At 36.0% G+C, this 18535-nt stretch overlaps 1 protein-coding gene across 2 annotated transcripts in view; it reads left to right on the top strand.

Annotated features, from left to right (window-relative positions):
* The window catches only part of SELENOF (selenoprotein F), a 50469-nt gene extending 33692 nt beyond the window's left edge, over positions 1-16777 (top strand). The window contains exons 4-5 of one of the 2 annotated variants that reach the window (XM_003260018.4): positions 11214-11263; positions 15619-16777. In XM_003260018.4, the coding sequence (XP_003260066.2) occupies positions 11214-11263; positions 15619-15750 (182 nt within the window). In that variant the 3' untranslated portion in view covers positions 15751-16777. The remainder of the gene's footprint in view (positions 1-11213; positions 11264-15618) is intronic. The other variant, XM_012500520.2, reaches the window with a different exon arrangement.
* Positions 16778-18535: the final 1758 nt, after the last annotated feature.

An 18535-nucleotide genomic window follows, 5' to 3' on the forward strand; every position in this document is an offset into this window, starting at 1 on the left:
TTTCTTACTCTGATTTATTTATTTATTTATTTTGCCTCAAACACTTAAACTCAGAATTGTACCACAGTTGTTCTGGCTTTTTTATATCCATTCTCTGAATGATAGTGTGAGCATTCTTATTTCTAGAAAGTTTCAGCAATTGATTCTTAGCTGCATTGATTATTTATACTTACTTGTTTTATTAAAAACAACATTTTATAACTTAGATTTTCATGATAATCAAGAGTAGCTTCGATACTATGATTAGCCTTCCTAGTTATGATATCAGATTTTATTATCTACAGTAATATATATTTCTTATGTAAAATATCAAACCTTAGGGTACATATATCATACTGTCTTTTCCTTTTGAAAACAATTGAATTTTAATGCTTTGTATAAATATTTAATTATCTACTTGCTTAAAATAAAAATGGTTAATTCCATAATGTGTAACTATTTAATATTGTTATGTATAATACCAGTATTTTCTGAGCCCATGAAAAGTTGTTATAATTGTGATAAAACCCTTATTAAATTCCCACCCTCAGAATTTCCATCTTAAAGATATTCTGAAATAGAGCATGGAGAGTTGTTGATTTATACAGTAATTACAAATACCAAACCAACTTTCATGTCATCACTGCTTCATATTCTTTTCTCTCTTTTTATTTTGAGACAGAGTCTCACTGTTGCCCACGCTGGAGTGCAGTGGCGCAATTTCAGCTCACCGCAACCTCTGCCTCCCAGGTTCAAGTGATTCTCCTGCCTCAGCCTCCTGAGTAGCTGGGACTACAGGCACACGCCACCACACCCAGCTAATTTTTTTTTTATTTTTAGTAGAGGCAGGGTTTTGCCATGTTGGCCAGGCTGGTCTCGAACTCCTGACCTCGGGTGATCCGCCTGCCTTGGCCTCCCAATGCCGGGATTACAGGCATGAGCCACCGCACCCAGCCACTGCTTCATATTCTTTATCTTCAACATCAAGTAGCTTCTGGGATTATCATGATAACCTTCATTATACTCTAGCTTGTAATACACTGTCAGTTTTTAAGGTCACTAAATTAACCATTTCATGAAACAAGAGTAAATTAATGTTAAATTATTTCAGGAGGAAGGATTTAAATTTTGGTATGTTTTACCCACATTAAACCACTCACAGTTGTGTAAAAAAAAAATCTCAGATCATATTTCTTAGTCAATTCCAAATATGCCTTCTAAAATACCTTTTTTTCCTTATTCTAGTTGTTTAAGTATAGAAGGCTGTCTATAGTAATTTCTCATAGTAAATTGTATCTAGTATTCTGTCACTTCACTTGTGACATGCTAAGTAATCATGTTTTTTTTCTCTCGCTTGAGTCTTCTGTGTTAAGAATGTGGCTGTCTGTCAGAAAGTAATGTGGTTTATCCCTAATTTTGTATGGGCTTGGCAAACTTTCTGTAAAGGACTAGATAGTAAAAATTTTCAGCTCTATAGGCAACATGCAGTCTGTCATAACTATCGAACTCTGCTATTATAGCATGGAAGCAGCCATAGACAGTTGTTAAACGAATGCACGTCACTGTGTTCCTGTAGAACTTTATTAACAAAAGCAAGCAGGACAGATTTGGCCCATGAGCCTCAGTTTGGCAACCTCTGTATTAGAATCATAAACGTTCAGACGCAAAAAGGAGTTTTGAAATAATGTAGTACAAATTGAGCATCCTCATAATTCAAAAATCTGAAATCTAGAATGCTCCAAAATCTGAAACTTTAAAAATACTGCATAAAATTACCTTCAGGCTATATGTATAAGGTATATATGAAACATAAATGAATTTCAGGTTTATATTTGGGTCCTATCCCCAAGATATGTCATTCTATATATGCAAGTATTTTCCAGATCCAAAAAATAAAACACTTATGGTCCCATGCATTTCAGTTAAGGATACTCAACCTGCTTCTCATGCCAACTATGATTGATTGGTAGCCACGCGTAAGGTTACAGTGCTACATTGGAGTTTTGCCGAAAAGAAGACTGATCCATTAGCATTATCTTCATTGATTTTCTTGTTTATAAAATGGGTTACAGATGAGGTATAATACGTTAATATCTACCTTATAGGGCTGTTCTGAGGATTAATAAGATAACATGTAAATCACTTAGTATGTGTCTGGCACTACCAAATACAGAGTAAATCATTCTGTAATTCTATAAATATGTATTGATGCTTACTGTATGACAATCACTATTCCAGTAATGAAGATGTTAAATGGTAAGTATTGTTATTGTATCTTATATTTGCTCCTTGGTTAATAAGTTTCAATTATGAACCATCAAACATTTATATACTCATATATTGGCCATCTTTAAAAAACATTCAAGTCAATATGTATTATAACTGCAGCCTTTCTCATATGCAATATTCTGTATATTGACCTCTAGTCATTTTTCAAAGTACCCTAATAGGGCTTCTCTTTCTACCATTTTACCTCCTGACTACTAAATCTTACTTGGCCCTAGCATTTGAAATTCTCTTCACTTGTGTGACTTCATTATCTCCTAGCTTTCTCCTACGTTGTCAACATATCTTTCTCTTCTGTTCTGGCATCTCTTCTACTGCCTGTACTTCAAACATTATTGTTAGTCGGGATCTGTTATCTTCAGATTTTCTTCTCTTCTGACTACTGAGTGGTGTCCTACTCCCTCAGTTTCAATTACAGTACTTATGTGATGACTCCCAATCTATATCTTTACATAAAGTTTTATTTTGTTAGAAATTGTATTATATTTTTTTTACTTCCATGGGACATTTCCATTTAGATGATTTGATAGGTACCTTAAGCCCATATACATATAAGAATCACCTGGAGATCTTCTTAAACTACAGACTGTAATTCTGTAAATTTGGGATGGGTCCTGAGATTCTATATTTCTTATGGTCCTACAGACTGTGGTCCACATTTTTAATATAAAGGCTTTAAACCCAGCATGTCCAAAAACTGTATTAATCCTCTTCTCTGTTAAAAAGTAGACCAGCTTCCCTGTTTCTATAAATGGCGTTATGATCAGGCAAAGGCATAAGCATGAAACACAAGAATCATGATTGGTCTTTCACATTTTATATCCGGTTAGTCACCATGTCGTGTCTCTTCTCCCTCAGTAATAACCTTCATAGTCCCTTTCTCTTTTCTGTATTTTCAATCAGGACCTTAACATCTTTATCTAAAAGGATTAGGTACTTGTTATCTAGTCTGCCTCTTTTCCCTTTTCTTACTTCATTACCTCTTTAACTCAACAACCAAAAGAGACCCTTTTCATAAAACAAATCTGATTGTATCTCTCTCTTGCTCAAAATCCTTTAAAGTTCTCTGTCACATACAAAATCAAATACAAGACCCACCATGACATGGTTTCTCTTTTCTAGATTCACATCTCTAGTTTATGCAAAACTATTTGCAATTCTCTGAGCTCTGACTTCTGTGTGTTTGCACACACTGAATATTCTTGCTAACTTGTACTCCTTCCCAATTCTTGTGGCAAATTCCAGTTTATTCAAAATTTAGCTCCAGCATTGTTTTTGGGTGGTGTTTAAACAGTGTTTTACTTTTCTCTTTATGTTCCATAACACCTCCTACATAAGATTATATTTGGCATACTGGTCTTTTGCCTCTATCAAACTGGGAAGTCTTTAGAACTCAAAGTTTGTGTTCTGTTTTTGTTTTTTTGTTTTTTGTTTTTTAATCATTGATATACCCAAAATCTATGTAACATTGCACCTGGTATTAAGAGGAATTGAAATATTTATGGAATGAATGCACTGATTTATTAAATTTATCTAATTCAAGGGATGCCCCCACTTTTGACAAATGAGAATCTGGTGAAAAGCCTGTGTTTCCATTTGTTATATGCCCTTGATGAATTTACAGGATTCAAACATTTATAAAAAGTTCTCATCTTTTCCTAAAAGTCATAATTTTTTTAGTTTGTCTTGTCTTCATTTTGTACTTCCAGTCTTCCTACATTCTCTTAAGTTGCCCTTCTCTGTTTTCAAGTGATTCTAAATTGTCCTAATGGGATGACACAATTTTGCAGTCCAGATGTATGTAATAGTAAATTTTCTTTCCTTTTTTGTTTTTTTTGAGACGGAGTCTCACTTTGTCTCCCAGGCTGGATTGCAGTGGCGTGATCTCGGCTCACTGCAACCTCCACCTCCCAGGTTCCAGCAATTCTCCTGCCTCAGCCTCCCGAGTAGCTGGGATTACAGGCATGCGCCACCACGCCCAGCTAACTTTTCTGTGTGTGTATTTTAGTAGAGATGGAGCTTCACCATGTTGGCCACGCTGGTCTGGAACTCCTGACCTCGGGCGATCTGCCCACCTTGGCCTCCCAGAGTGCTGAGATTACAGGCGTGAGCCACCATGCCCAGCCAATTTTCTGTTTTAGAAATACTTTTTTGATTACTGAATAGCTTTTGTTGAACGCAGTTGAGAATTAGGTTGTCTATTGTTGCCATTCTCTATATTGACGTTTCTGGATATGGTATGACCTTGTTATTTAGAGTATGTTCTAGTTCAAATATACTTATTTCTAATCAACAGGATTATATTTTGTCTGAGTATATTTTGTCTCTTTTTTCATTTATATTTTCACGTGTTTGTGATTTTGAAAAAACATAATTCAAACATTTTTCTTTAACCTCAGAACATATACTTCCTTATTATCCTCCCATTTCCACATATACCCTCTTTATAGAACAAGGAGGAGAACAGATGTGGGTTTGGGTTTTGGGGGTTTTTTTTTTTTTAATACTCCTTAATACTATTTTTTAAAATACTCCTTTTTAATACTCCTTAAAGTTAGCCCTAAATCCCTTGACATTCTGAGCAGTGTGTATAGCAAAACTTAGCTCTTCTAGGGGGCAGCATGAATGACTTGCTAACAGTCCTAAGGGAAAAGCTGAAACATTTAATCTGTTTTTAAATCACTTCTGTTTATTTGATCACTTTCAGTGTTATTTATAGAATTGCCTTTATTAGTGACAAATAAATTGACATAGGAACATTTTCTGGAAATTAGAGTGATTGGATTTTCTTTAGAAATCTCCAAATTGGTGGCTGGGCATGGTGGCTCACGCCTGTAATCCCACCACTTTGGGAGGCCGAGGCAGGCGGATCACGAGGTCAGGCGTTCAAGACCAGCCTGACTAGCATGGTGAAACCCCTTCTCTACTAAATATACAAAAAAAAAAAAAAAAAATTAGCAGGGAATCATTCTTTGATTTTTTTTATTGTGTGACCCACATAGTATGACGCCATTTCTGTAGTCTTTTTTTTTTTTAAACTTTCTTGAACACATTTGAGAATTTGGAATTTTTTGCTTTCTGCCCATAATGGTAGAGAAGAAAATTGACAGAAACTCTTCTAATGATTAAATGGATCAGAAAATGAATGCAAAGAGATAAAATAACACTTTAGACCTGGAGTGACCAACCAGCCAAACATGCTGTTTTAATAATTTTTTTTTTTTTTTTGAGATGGAGTTTCACTCCTATTGTTCAGGCTGGAGTGCAATGGCACAATCTTGGCTCACCACAACTTCCACCTTCTGGGTTCAAGCGATTTTCCTACCTCAGCCTCCCGAGTAGCTGGGATTACAGGCATGAGCCACCACGCCCAGCTAATTTTTTGTATTTTTTTGTAGGGACGGGGTTTCTCCATGGTGGTCAGGCTGGTCTTGAACTCTTGACCTCAGGTGATGTGCCCGCCTCAGCCTCCCAAAATGCTGGAATTACAGGCATGAGCCACCATGCCCAGCCTAAATTTTAAAATTATATAAAATTAAACATTCAGTTCCTTAGACACACTAGCTACATTTCAGATGGTCAGTAACCATCATACCAAAAAGAACAGATGAAGAATATTTCCTTTATCTCAGAAAGTTCTATTAGAAAGTCCTATTCTAGACTCTAATGATAGTAAAATTGATCTTATGAGCAGAAGCTCAGACTCTGAAACCTCATTGGACAATATCCTGAATGAATTTTCTCAGAAATCAAGAGTGAGTAAACAATATATTACCAAGGTCAGAAAGGAAATAATAGTTTTGTTTGTTTTGTTTTGTTTCTTTGAGACGGAGTCTCGCTGTGTTGTCCAGGCTGGAGTGCAGTAGGGGGATCTCGGCTCACTGCAACCTCTGCCTCCCAGGTTCAAACAGTCCTCCTACCTCAGTCTCCCAAGTAGCTGGGACTACAGGCATGAACCACCATGCCTGGCCAATTTATTTTCTATTTTATTTATTTATTTATTTATTTATTTATTTATTTATTTATTTTAGACAGAGTCACACTGTCGCCCAGGCTGGAGTGCAGTGGCGTGATTTCGGCTCACTGCAAGCTCCACCTCCCAGGTTTACACCATTCTCCTCCCTCAGCCTCCAGAGTAGCCAGGACTACAGTCGCCTGCCACCACGCCAGCTAATTTTTTGTATTTTTAGTAGAGACGGGGTTTCGCCGTGTTAGCCAGGATGGTCTCGATCTCCTGACCTCATGATCCACCTGCCTCGGCCTCCCAACGTGCTGGGATTACAGGCGTGAGCCACCGCGCCAGGCCCAGGCCTGGCTAATTTTTGTATTGAGATGGGGTTTCACCATGTTGGCCAGGCTGGTCTGTAACTCGACCTCAGGTGATCTGCCCGCCTCCGTGGCTCACGGCTATAATCTCAGCACTTTGGAAGGCCGAGGTGGGTGGATCACCTGAGGTTGGGAATTCGAGACCAGCCTGATCAACATGGAGAAACCTCATCTTTACTAAAAATACAAAAAAAAAAAAAAAAATTAACTGGGCATTGTGGCGCATGCCTGTAATCCCAGCTACTCGGGAGGCTGAGGCAGGAGAATCGCCTGAACCCGAGAGGCGGAGGTTGCGGTGAGTCAAGATCGTAGAATTGCATTGCAGCCTGGGCAACAAGAGCGAAACTATGCCTCAAAAAAAACAAAACAAAACAAAAAAAGAGCCAGAGTAAAAATAAGTTACAGCCTATTAGAAATGTATTTGGAATCTGGAATCAATATTTACAGCATGGCTGTGTTCCCGTTTCATGCATGATAGTCGATGAGCCGTTAGTTGCATTCAAAGCACGTTGCTCATTTTGGTTATATTTACCTTCAAAATCAGGAAAATAGGGAATAAATGTTTGAGTTTGTGTGGTTAATACTAAACTTTCGAATAGATTTGTTTTTCACTATCCCTTTCTTTTGTAAAATTATTCATAAAATCATTAAAAAATACAAAAATAAAGAGTTCACTGAACCCAGATGGTAAATGGTGGTGATGACTATTTTTTCTTGTATACCGAAACTTATTAATAAAATATTCCAGCTGCCCTCCTCCAGAATCTTTTAAAAGAAAACAAAAGTCTCTTTAAGGTTGCCATAAGCTCCATTATTTCTTTTCTTGGACTTTATTTGCTATTTGCATATTTAATGACTCATGCAGCTATAGAGCACATGACGTGATTACAATGTGATCAAGTCAGAAGAATACAACAAATAATATTATGTATTCAAATACCAATCTTTTTATACAATTTTAAAATTCGCTGTCGTTATTTTGCTTACAATTTGTAAAACATCTTGAGTTTTTTTTCTCATTCATAACTGAGCCATGATGTATGTTTACATTGAGAAATTAAATACCGTGGTAGGTTTAGTAATAAAATAGAGGCCAAAATCATTGAACTTGAGGAACTGCAGTTTTTCCTGACTGGCTGAAGATCCACCAGCACAGTTGCCTTTCTTAGCATACATTTTTATCATACTTTTTCAGTTTACTTTCTTCAGTAAAATATTTGAAGTTGACTTTGGGGCTATTTTGACTTTTAAGAAATATCTAATTTTAGGAGTACTTTGAAGTAGTAAGAGAAAATTCTTTTGAATCCTTTAGATTATGTCAAAAGAAGGACTATTTTATGTTGAACATAAATTCTCAGTTCTTATTTTGTTTCTTGTTTCTTTATGACTCTAACATACTAAGATCTCCTTGCTCTGAACTTGGAGTACTTATTGTCAATTGTTAATGACATTGTTTTTATTATCACCTTATCTTTTTATTTGTTGCAGATCTGTTTAAGCAGACTGTAGATGTAGTAACATTAAAGAACTCAGTTTCCTCATATTCTCATGTAGCTTATCGAATGCCATGTGTATATAATGAGTACTCAAATATTTGTTAAAAGATTTATTTACTGCCTGTAAAATGTGATTTGCTGCTACAAGGTATTTAACAGATATTCTCATTCAAAATTAGGAAGCTATGGATCTACGTTTAGCAGAGAGAAAAGGAAAGAACTGATGAAAAATAGTAATTAGTGACTCATCTTAGTATTCCTTTTAAATTTGTTCACTTATTGCAGTCTGTTAAAAAAAAAAAAAAAATCTTTTTAGGTGGCTGGGCGCGGTGGCTCACGTCTGTAATCCCAGCACTTTGGGAGGCCTAGGTGGGCAGATCACGAGGTCAGGAGATCAAGACCATCCTGGCTAACACGGTGAAACCCCATCTCTACTAAAAATACAAAAAAATCAGCCAGGTGTAGTGGTGGGTGCCTGTAGTCCCAGCTGCTGGGGAGGCTGAGGCAGGAGAATGGCGTGAACCCGGGAAGGCGGAGCTTGCAGTGAGCCGAGATCATGCCACTGCACTCCAGCCTGGGCGACAGAGCAAGACTCCGTCTCAAAAAAATATATATTTTTAATAAGTGAACTATTTATTAAGTATGCTAAGCTCTGTTATGGATCCAAAAATATATGTATAAAAATAGTCCTTTTACCAGAAGGTTTCGTATGTAGTAGAGAAGGCATGTAGACACAGTTACTGCGTGTTACGTAGTATTTTGCACAGACATGCAAATAGCATTTGCCAGAGGAACAGCATAAAAGGCAATAAAAATCATAAGATCATTTTTGTTTGGGGATTCAGGAGTTTGCAGAATATCTGGAAAAATCCTAAAGGATAAAGTTAATAGAAATGATATTTTAATAAGCCAGAATAGCATAATTGGTTTCATTTTGAAATAAATTTTGTAGGGGAGGATTAGGTGAGATATTTGAGTCAAATGTGTGAAGATGTTCATAATGAAGCAAATCTGTAGTGCTATTGCTATCTAATTCTAAAGTAAAAATAAGTTCTCAAGAGCATGTGTGTCACTATAAAATCTAAGATGAGAATTATGCAGATGATCATAACTGGTATTAACGATCAAGTATCTAAATGAAACAATTGTTTTTATTTTAGAAAAATGTATTACAGGCTGGGCACAGTGGCTTACGCCTATAATCCCAGCACTTTGGGAGGCCAAGGCAGGTGGATCACAAGGACAGGAGATCAAGACCATCCTGGCTAACATGGTGAAACCCCGTCTCTACTAAAAATAAAAAAATTAGCCAGGCGTGGTGGCACACGTCTGTAGTCCCAGCTGCTTGGGAGGCTGAGGCAGGAGAATCGCTTGAACCTGGGAAGCAGAGGTTGCAGTGAGCCGAGATCGTGCCACTGCACTCCAGCCTGGTCAAGACCGAGGCTGACCCCGCGCTCAGCCGAGTGAGACCCCGTCTCAAAAAAGAAAAACAGAGAGAGAGAGAGAGAGAGAGGGAGGGAGGGAGGGAAGCAAGGAGGGAGGGAGGGAGACACACCTTTCAATATGAATTAATTCGGCATGATCATTATTGAAAATTGGTAAAATATAGATTGATAACAACCAAAACAGAGGAAAACATTCATTTAAAACTGTCCCAAATAAATGCCCCATGTATAGGCCTCTATTAAAATAATAACAGTAAACATTTTTTGAACCACTGCATATATTTTAAGATTTGTTTAGGGCATTTTCATTTGCACATGAAAATATTCGCCTTTTTAAAACAACAGTAGGAAACAAATTGAAAAAGAAAGGAAAAATCCTTGCTTTTTACACATAAAAGTTTTCTTTATCACTAAATATAGATCATAATTTTTTAATGATTATGTGGTAAATATTAATTTGTTTAACTAATATCGTTTTACACATTTAGATTATTTCCAAATTTTCAGACTTGGTTAGCAAGACTTTTTATAAGTTATTTCCTCAGAATAAAGAAAGTCCTAGAAATGTACTTGCAGGTTTACAAAGTATGTACATTTTAAGACTCTTGGTTGATTTTGCTAAATAGCCTTCAGGAAGGATGTGCCCATTTATATTCCTCCCATAGCTCATTCCCAGCAAAATCCCTCTCCCCGTTCCCTCTCTAACCTTTAGTATTCTTTGTAATCTTTGTAATTCCGAATATGAGTACCTCATTATTATGGCACTTCTTCAGTTATATGTGAAGTCGAACATTTATTTCAAATGTTCATTGACCATTTCTATATTTGTACATATTGCTATACATAGTGTTTTTCCTTATTTGTAAGAGCCCTTTTATATATTAGATGTTAGAGATAATTTTCTTCAGTTTGTCATTTTTATTTTTAATTTGCTTATGGTGGTGTTTTGCTGTCCTGATGTTTTTTTTACATAGGCATATCTATAAAACATTTCCTTTTGGGTCATGCTTAGGAGTAGAATTTTGTGTTCCATATTTATGTAAGTTCTCTGTGCTGTAGCCTTTGGTAGTATTTTTAACCTCTCCTTTTTAGCAGTTATCATGACTCATTAGTTCTGTGATTATTTTTTTCTAAACAGTTTGGCAGTTTTCTCAGAAGTATTTGTTGAGTAACTCATACACACCGCCAGACAAACATATATCTCTTTTTCCCTCTCCCCTTCCCCTCTCCCTGTCTCTGATTTGATAGCTTTAGCACGTTAAAAAATTCTTACATTTTTATCTCTTTTAATTTCCTATTCTATTATCTGTTCTGGTATCAGTATCACATAGTATATTAATAAACAATGGAACAAATTCTCTCTCCATATCTTTTTAAAAATTGCCCTGACTATTCTTACACATTACTCTTAAAGTTGAGCTGTACTGTCTGTCACTTTTGTCAAACCTTAAAATCCTATTGGAATTTGGGATTTCTATTAATTTGAAACAATTAATGTCTTAAAATATTGGAGAATATGGTATGTCTCTCCATTTATCCATAGATGTTTAAATTTTCTTAATTTTTTTCATATAGGATGTAATGTTTGATTTGTTAAGTTTATTTTCACTTTTATATTAATCTTTTTAGCTAGCTTGGATTTGGAAGTGAACTACTGAATCTTTTCTTCTTTTTTTATAAGCTTTCGTTAGGAGTGATAAACCCAAACTGTTCAGAGGACTACAAATCAAGGTAAGGTGATTGTAGTGGAAATCTCTTTTTTCTAGCCTTAATTTCTTTATTTTATAATTAAAGTAAATATTTGAATAAATGATTTTCCCCCATAAACATGTACAAATATTATGTATCAATTTAAATTTTTAATTTCACTGAAAAATATTTTTTTTAATTAATAGACTTTATTTTTTAGAGCACTTTTAGGTTTATGAAAATTTGAACACAAAGGAAAGAGTATTCCCGTATACTCCCTGGCCCCCACCCCCACCCTGTTTTAACATCTTGCATTGGTGTGGTATATTTGTTACAACTGATGAATCAATATTGATATATTAATTAAATTTAATAGCTCACATTAGCATTCATTCTTTGTGTTGTATAATTATATGAGTTTTGCCAAATGCATAATATTACATATCTGCCATTACAGTATCATACAGAAGAGTTTCACTGCCCTAAGAAATCTCCAGTCCTCACACGTTCAGGTCACTTCTCTCCCTCTTCCCCACCCCCTGGCAACCACTGATTTTTTTGGTTGAGACGGAGTCTTGCTTTGTTGCCCAGGCTGGAGTGCAGTGGCACCATCTTCGTTCACTGCAACCTCCACCTCCTGGGTTCAAGCAATTCTCATGTCTCAGCTTTCTGAGCAGCTTTATTACAGGAGTGCGCCACCATGCCCAGCTAGTTTTTTTGTATTTTTAGTAGAGATGGGGTTTCGCCACATTGGCCAGGCTGGTCTCAAAACTCCTGACCTCAAGTGATCCACCTGCCGCAGCCTCCCAAAGTGCTGGGTAATATTATAGGTGTGAGCCACTGTGCCTGGCCACCACTGATTTTTTTATTATCTCTATAATTTTGCCTTTTCCAGAATGTTACATATTTGGAACCATACAATATGTAGCCTTTTCAGATTGGCTTCTTATTACTGAATGTTACTCGTTATTACCAGTTTTGTCATTCACCTGTGGAAGGACATCTTGATTGCTTCCAATTTGGGGCAATTTTGAGTAAAGCTAATATAAATATTTTGTGTAATTTCTGTGTACACATAAGTTTTCAACTCATTGAGGTAAATAACTGAGTGCAATTGCTGGATCATACAGTTAAGATTGTTTAACTTTGTAAGAAACTGCAAAACTGTCTTCCAAAGTGATGACATCGTGTTGCATTTGCCCTAGCAGTGATTAAGAGGTCCTATTGCTCCACATCCTCACCAGCTTTAGGTATTGTCACTGTTTTGGATTTTAGTTGTTCTAACAAGTATGTGATGATATTTCATTGTTGTTTTAATTTGCAATTCCCTAATGATACATGATTTGAATATCTTTTCATGTGTTTATTTGCCATCTGTGTGTCTTTGGTGAGATATCTGTTCAGATCTTTTGCCCTCTTTTTTAAAATTGTGGTAAAAAATATTAAATGTACAATCTTAACCATTTTTAAGTGTACTACAGTCCAGTATTAAGTATTTTCACATTGTTCTGTAACAGGTCTCTATAACTTTTTCATCTTGTGAAACTAAAACTCTACACCCATTAAACACTTAATTTTATCTTTCTGTGCCCACCACCACCCCCGCCCTCCTGCCACCCCTTGACAACTACCTGTTTTCTGTTTCTGTAGTTTTGACTACTTCAGATACTATGAGTGAAATCATATAGTATTTGTTCTTTTGTGACTGATTTACTTGGATCAAGGTTCATCCATGTTGTACTGTGTGACAGGATTTCCTTCCTTTTTAAGAATGCATAGTATTCCACTACACACACACACACACACACACTTTTTTGTTTTTGTTTTTGGATAAGGTCTTACTGTGTCACCCAGGCTGGAGGGCAGTGATGTGATCACAGCTCACTGCATCCTCACTCTCTGAGGCTCAAGCGATCCTACCACCTCAGCCTCCCAAGATTCTGGGACCACAGGTACACACCAACATGACCAGCTAATTTTTTTTATTTTTTTATAGAGATGGGGTCTTGCTATGTTGCCTAAGCTGGTCTTGTATTCCTGGGCTCAGGCGATCCTCCTGCCTCAGCCTCCCAAAGAATAGGGATTTACAGGCATGAGCCACTGTGCCCAGCTCATATTTTCTTTATCCATGCATCCATCAGTGGACATTTGAGTTGCTTCCATCCCTTGGCTATTGTAAATAATGCTTTTATGACATTTGGGTGTGCAAATACCTCTTCAAGGCCCTTTTCTTAGTTCTTTTGAGTCTATATTCCAAGAAGCGGAATTGCTGGATCATATGGTAATTCTATTTTTAATTTTTTGAGGAACCTCTATACTGTTTTCCATAAAGACTTCACCATTTTACAATCCCACCAACAGGGCACGAGTGTTCCAATATCTCTGTATCCTCGTGAACACTTGTTATTTTCTGTTTTTTGATAGTAGCCATCCTAATAGGTATGAGGTACTATCTCATTGTGGCTTTGATTTGCATTTCTCTTAAAATAAATGGTGTTGAACATTTTGTTGACCATTTGTTTATCTTCTTTGGAACATTGTTTATTCAAGTCCTTTCCCATTTTATAATTGGGTTTTTTGTTGTTGTCGTTAAGTTGTGGAGGTTCCATCTATTCTGGATATTAAACCTGTATCAGTTATATATGATTTGCAAATATTTTCTCCCCTTCTCTGGGTTGTCTTTTCATTCTGTTCATTTGTTTCATTTGATGCACTGAAGTTTTTTAAGTTTGAGTGGTCCTGTTAGTCTGTTTTTGTTTTTTTGCCTACCTTTTAATTGAGGTTTTTGTTTGTTTGTTTGGTAAGCTGCGCTTTAAGAGTTCTTTGTATATTGTGAATACAAATTCTTATCAGATAGGTGTTTGCAACTGATTGTGGCATATAATTCATTATACACATTGCTGGATTTGACTGCTAGTATTTTGTTGAGGATTTTTACAACTATATTATATCTAATTTCTTATTTCCTTTTGGGATTATAAGTTTTCTAATAAATAAACATTTTTAAATATTGGGATCTCAAATCCAAGCACAAAAAAAAGAAAAAAATCCTTAACTTAAGAAGTAACCTGACCGGCCAGGTGCGGTGGCTCACACCTATGTAATCCCAGCACTTTGGGAGGCCTAGGTGGGCAGATAACGTGAGGTCAGGAGTTCAAGACCAACCTGGCCAACATGGTGAAACCCCATCTCTACTAAAAATACAAAATGCTGGGTGTGGTAGCAGGGGCCTGTAATCCCAGCTACTTGGGAGGCTGAGGCAGGAGAATTGCTTAAACCCAGGAAGCAGAGGTGGCAGTGAGCCGAGATCACACCATTGCACTCTAGCCTGGACAACAAGCGAAACTCCGTCTCAAAAAAAAAAAGGAACCTGGCCAAAAATGTTTAAGTAGTAATGTTATTATTGATTGATTCATTAGCCTGGATGGCCTATTTTTCTAAACTCCACACATGGGTTGGGAATATAACAAGTGTTAATAATCACATCCGAGCTAGTCTCTATCTTTGCAGTTCACAACCCCAGAATACCCTAGATAAACGAAGCATAATTCTGGAAAGAAGTTCTAAGAACTCTGTCATCACTGTCGAACTACATAACTACATTTTTAGTTATCCAATGCTGCTTAATTTAAAATTGAATATTTGATCTCTTAATGAATGGCTGTTGTCACATTTATCCAGAATTAGAATTTCTCAGAGCTCTCTGGAGAAATATTGGACCCAACTAATGGATTTGAAGTTTCAGGAACCCAGCCTCATTCTAAACTGATTACAGCTAAAATCATTAGGTTTGTTAAGCCAAGAAAAATGTATGATCCAGTATGTGATTGATTCTGTGCCTGCAAATTTATATGCGCAGCCTATTTTAAAACATTGCTCTTATACCATCATTTTCTCAACTATTTTGAACTTGTCTGCCTCCATTCAATTTTAAGTTCATTTGAGAGTATCATGTGGGCATTACATATTTGTTAATTTCAGTAATAAGCTCAAATCCCAAATAAACTGTCTTGCTACTAATAGATATTTTCCTCTTTAAAAGTAAAGTAATTTCACTTGCCTCTAGTCCCAGGGAGGCTGAGGTGGGAGGATCACTTGAAATCGGGAGGTGGAGGTTGCAGTGAGCTGAGATTGTGCCACTACACTGCAGGCTGGGTGACAGAGCAAGACCCTTTCTCATGAATGAATGAATGAATGATTTTTTAAATTCTCCTTTTTTTCCAAAATCCTGTAAAACTCTTCTCCTTAAAGATTTCCTTTAAGACTTGTTTATTGTCATGTCTAAAAGCCTTTTTTTAATTGCTAAATTTAAACTGGATTGAATTGCTTTGTCTTAGATGAGGCTGAGAAGGCTGTGTCTGAACAGAAAGTAATGATGATGTCCCTCTTTTTTGTAGTATGTCCGTGGTTCAGACCCTGTATTAAAGCTTTTGGACGACAATGGGAACATTGCTGAAGAACTAAGCATTCTCAAATGGAACACAGACAGTGTAGAAGAATTCTTGAGTGAAAAGTTGGAACGCATATAAATCTTGCTTAAATTTTGTCCTATCCTTTTGTTACCTTATCAAATGAAATATTACAGCACCTAGAAAATAATTTAGTTTTGCTTGCTTCCATTGATAGTCTTTTACTTGAGGCATTAAATATCTAATTAAATCGTGAAATGGCAGTATAGTCCATGATATCTAAGGAGTTGGCAAGCTTAACAAAACCCATTTTTTATAAATTTCCATCCTCCTGCATTTGTTGATACCACTAACAAAATGCTTTGTAACAGACTTGCGGTTAATTATGCAAATGATAGTTTGTGATAATTGGTCCAGTTTTACGAACAACAGATTTTTAAATTAGAGAGGTTAACAAGACAGATGATTACTATGCCTCATGCGCTGTGTGCTCTTTGAAAGGAATGACAGCAGACTACAAAGCAAATAAGATATACTGAGCCTCAACAGATTGCCTGCTCCTCAGAGTCTCTCCTATTTTTGTATTACCCAGCTTTCTTTTTAATACAAATGTTATTTATAGTTTATAATGAATGTACTGCATAAAAACTTTGTAGCTTCATTATTGTAAAACATATTCAAGATCCTACAGTAAGAGTGAAACATTCACAAAGATTTGCGCTAATGAAGACTACACAGAAAACCTTTCTAAGGATTTGTGTGGATCAGATACTTACTTGGCAAATTTTTGAGTTTTACATTCTTACAGAAAAGTCATTTAAAAGTGATCATTTGTAAGACCAAAATATAAATAAAAAGTTTCAAAAATCTATCTGAATTTGGAATTCTTCTGGTTTGTTCTTTCATGTTTAAAAATGATGTTTTTCGATGCATTTTTTTCATATAAGCCCTTTTTTTAGCCAAAATATAAAAATGGCTGTAATATTTAAAACTTATAACATCTTATTGTTGGTAATAGTGCTTGATATTTGTCTGATTTTATTTTTCAAAGTTTTTTCATTTATGAACACATTTTCATTGGTATATTATTTAAGGAATATCTCTTGATATAGAATTGTTATATTAAAAATGATTTTTCTTTGCTTAACCTGTGTGGTTCAAAGTGACTTCTTCATCAAATTGGTCTAATATTCTGTCAGCTTTACCTCAGGATAAATTCTTAATTAGAAACTTCCCTAACTGTTTATTTTGAATTAAATTATTTTAATGAAGGATAGTTGGAAATCTATAAAGGCAGCTCTATCAGAGAATGTTTATAAAGTATGTATGTATGTATGTATGTATGTATTTATTTATTTATTTATTGAGACGGAGTTTTGTTCTTGTTGCCCAGGCTGGAGTGCAATGGCGTGATCTCAGCTCACGGCAACCTCTGCCTCCTGGGTTCAAGCGAATCTCCTGCCTTAGCTTCTGGAGTAGCTGGGATTACAGGCATGTGCCACCACGCCCAGCTAATTTTGTATTTTTAGTATAGACGGGGTTTCTCCACGTTGGTCAGGCTGGTCCCGGAGGTTGAACTCCCGACCTCAGGTGATCCGCCCGCCTCGACTTCCCAAAGTGCTGGGATTACAGGCGTGAGCCACCACGCCTGGCCTATAAAGCATTTATTTTGAATAGAGATGAGTTACTAATCTTTACTAGCAGTTTGTGTTATGTAATATTTAAAATTAAGAAATACATTTTTAAAGCCAGCAAGATAATGAATATAAGCCCTGAGTAATTTGGCTAATCGAAATAAAATAAAATAAGAAATGCTGGCAGACTGTGGTCTACTTTTGATCACCCATAGCAATGGAGAGGGCCATCATTTTGATAGTACAAGGCCCTGGTTAAATGTGCCACTAATCCCCACTGGTTATTACTAGTTCAGAACAAGAGGAAGAATAAGCTAGTTACAGACAGTGGAAAAAACAGCAAGAGAGGAGTTGCCACCACATACAAAAGAATCGTTGGACTGAAGAATGAAACTTCAGAACTTCTGCGATTAGCATAGAGAACTAATTGGACTGGTTTCTAGGCAGGAAGAGCTAGTTGAATGAGTATCTGGCATTGAGTTTGTTTTTTTTTTTTTTTTTTTTTTTAAGTGAAGAGAGGCCTGAAAAGTCTATTGTATTCAAGTTATTATGAGAGATCAAAGAGGCTGAAGAACCCCACGGTATCTCAGTGCTTCCAAGTTCTCAAGCTGATGAATAAGAGTGTCTACCAAAGCCCCACTGTTTTAATTGGGAAGTTCAAGTTAACCAGCCAATTCCAATTGTTTTTCACCAATTATAATCAAAGAACATCTTTTTAAAGAAACAAAACTGCTGATTACCAATAAAGGGGTATAAATACTGATCCAAAAAGTACCATTTTATAGCCAAAATCAGACATTTGATTAAGCTGATTCATATTCACAAACACAATGTGTAATAGTCATTTGATATTTATGACTGCTCCCCCTGCCAAAATTATGTTACTTATAACCTAATGCAGTTAATTTATCTCTAAATTTCTGAATTTGGCAAAAACCTCTTACAAGGAGCTATGAGCAAGAACTGATGTTTTCTGTTTTAAGAGGAGTTGAGGCTTGAAAGCCATTCTAAAATTAAAATTAATAAAAATTTTGAAACCAAATACTGCAAAACTTTAGACATTAAAATTGGCAGTAGCTAGTATATGAAAACATACAAATATATGGGAAGTAAGAGTACAGATTGCAGATATGAGCAACTTACTACAGATACATATATATAGTCCAGATACAAGTATACTTACATATCAGGTGTATTTCTTTTATTTGAAAATTAAAGTGCCTTTTAATTAAATCCTGTTGTGGCAGAGGACTGTCTCTGGGGAGGATAGG

Source organism: Nomascus leucogenys, chromosome 12 (genome assembly GCF_006542625.1).
Source record: "Nomascus leucogenys isolate Asia chromosome 12, Asia_NLE_v1, whole genome shotgun sequence".
NCBI lineage: Eukaryota > Metazoa > Chordata > Mammalia > Primates > Hylobatidae > Nomascus > Nomascus leucogenys.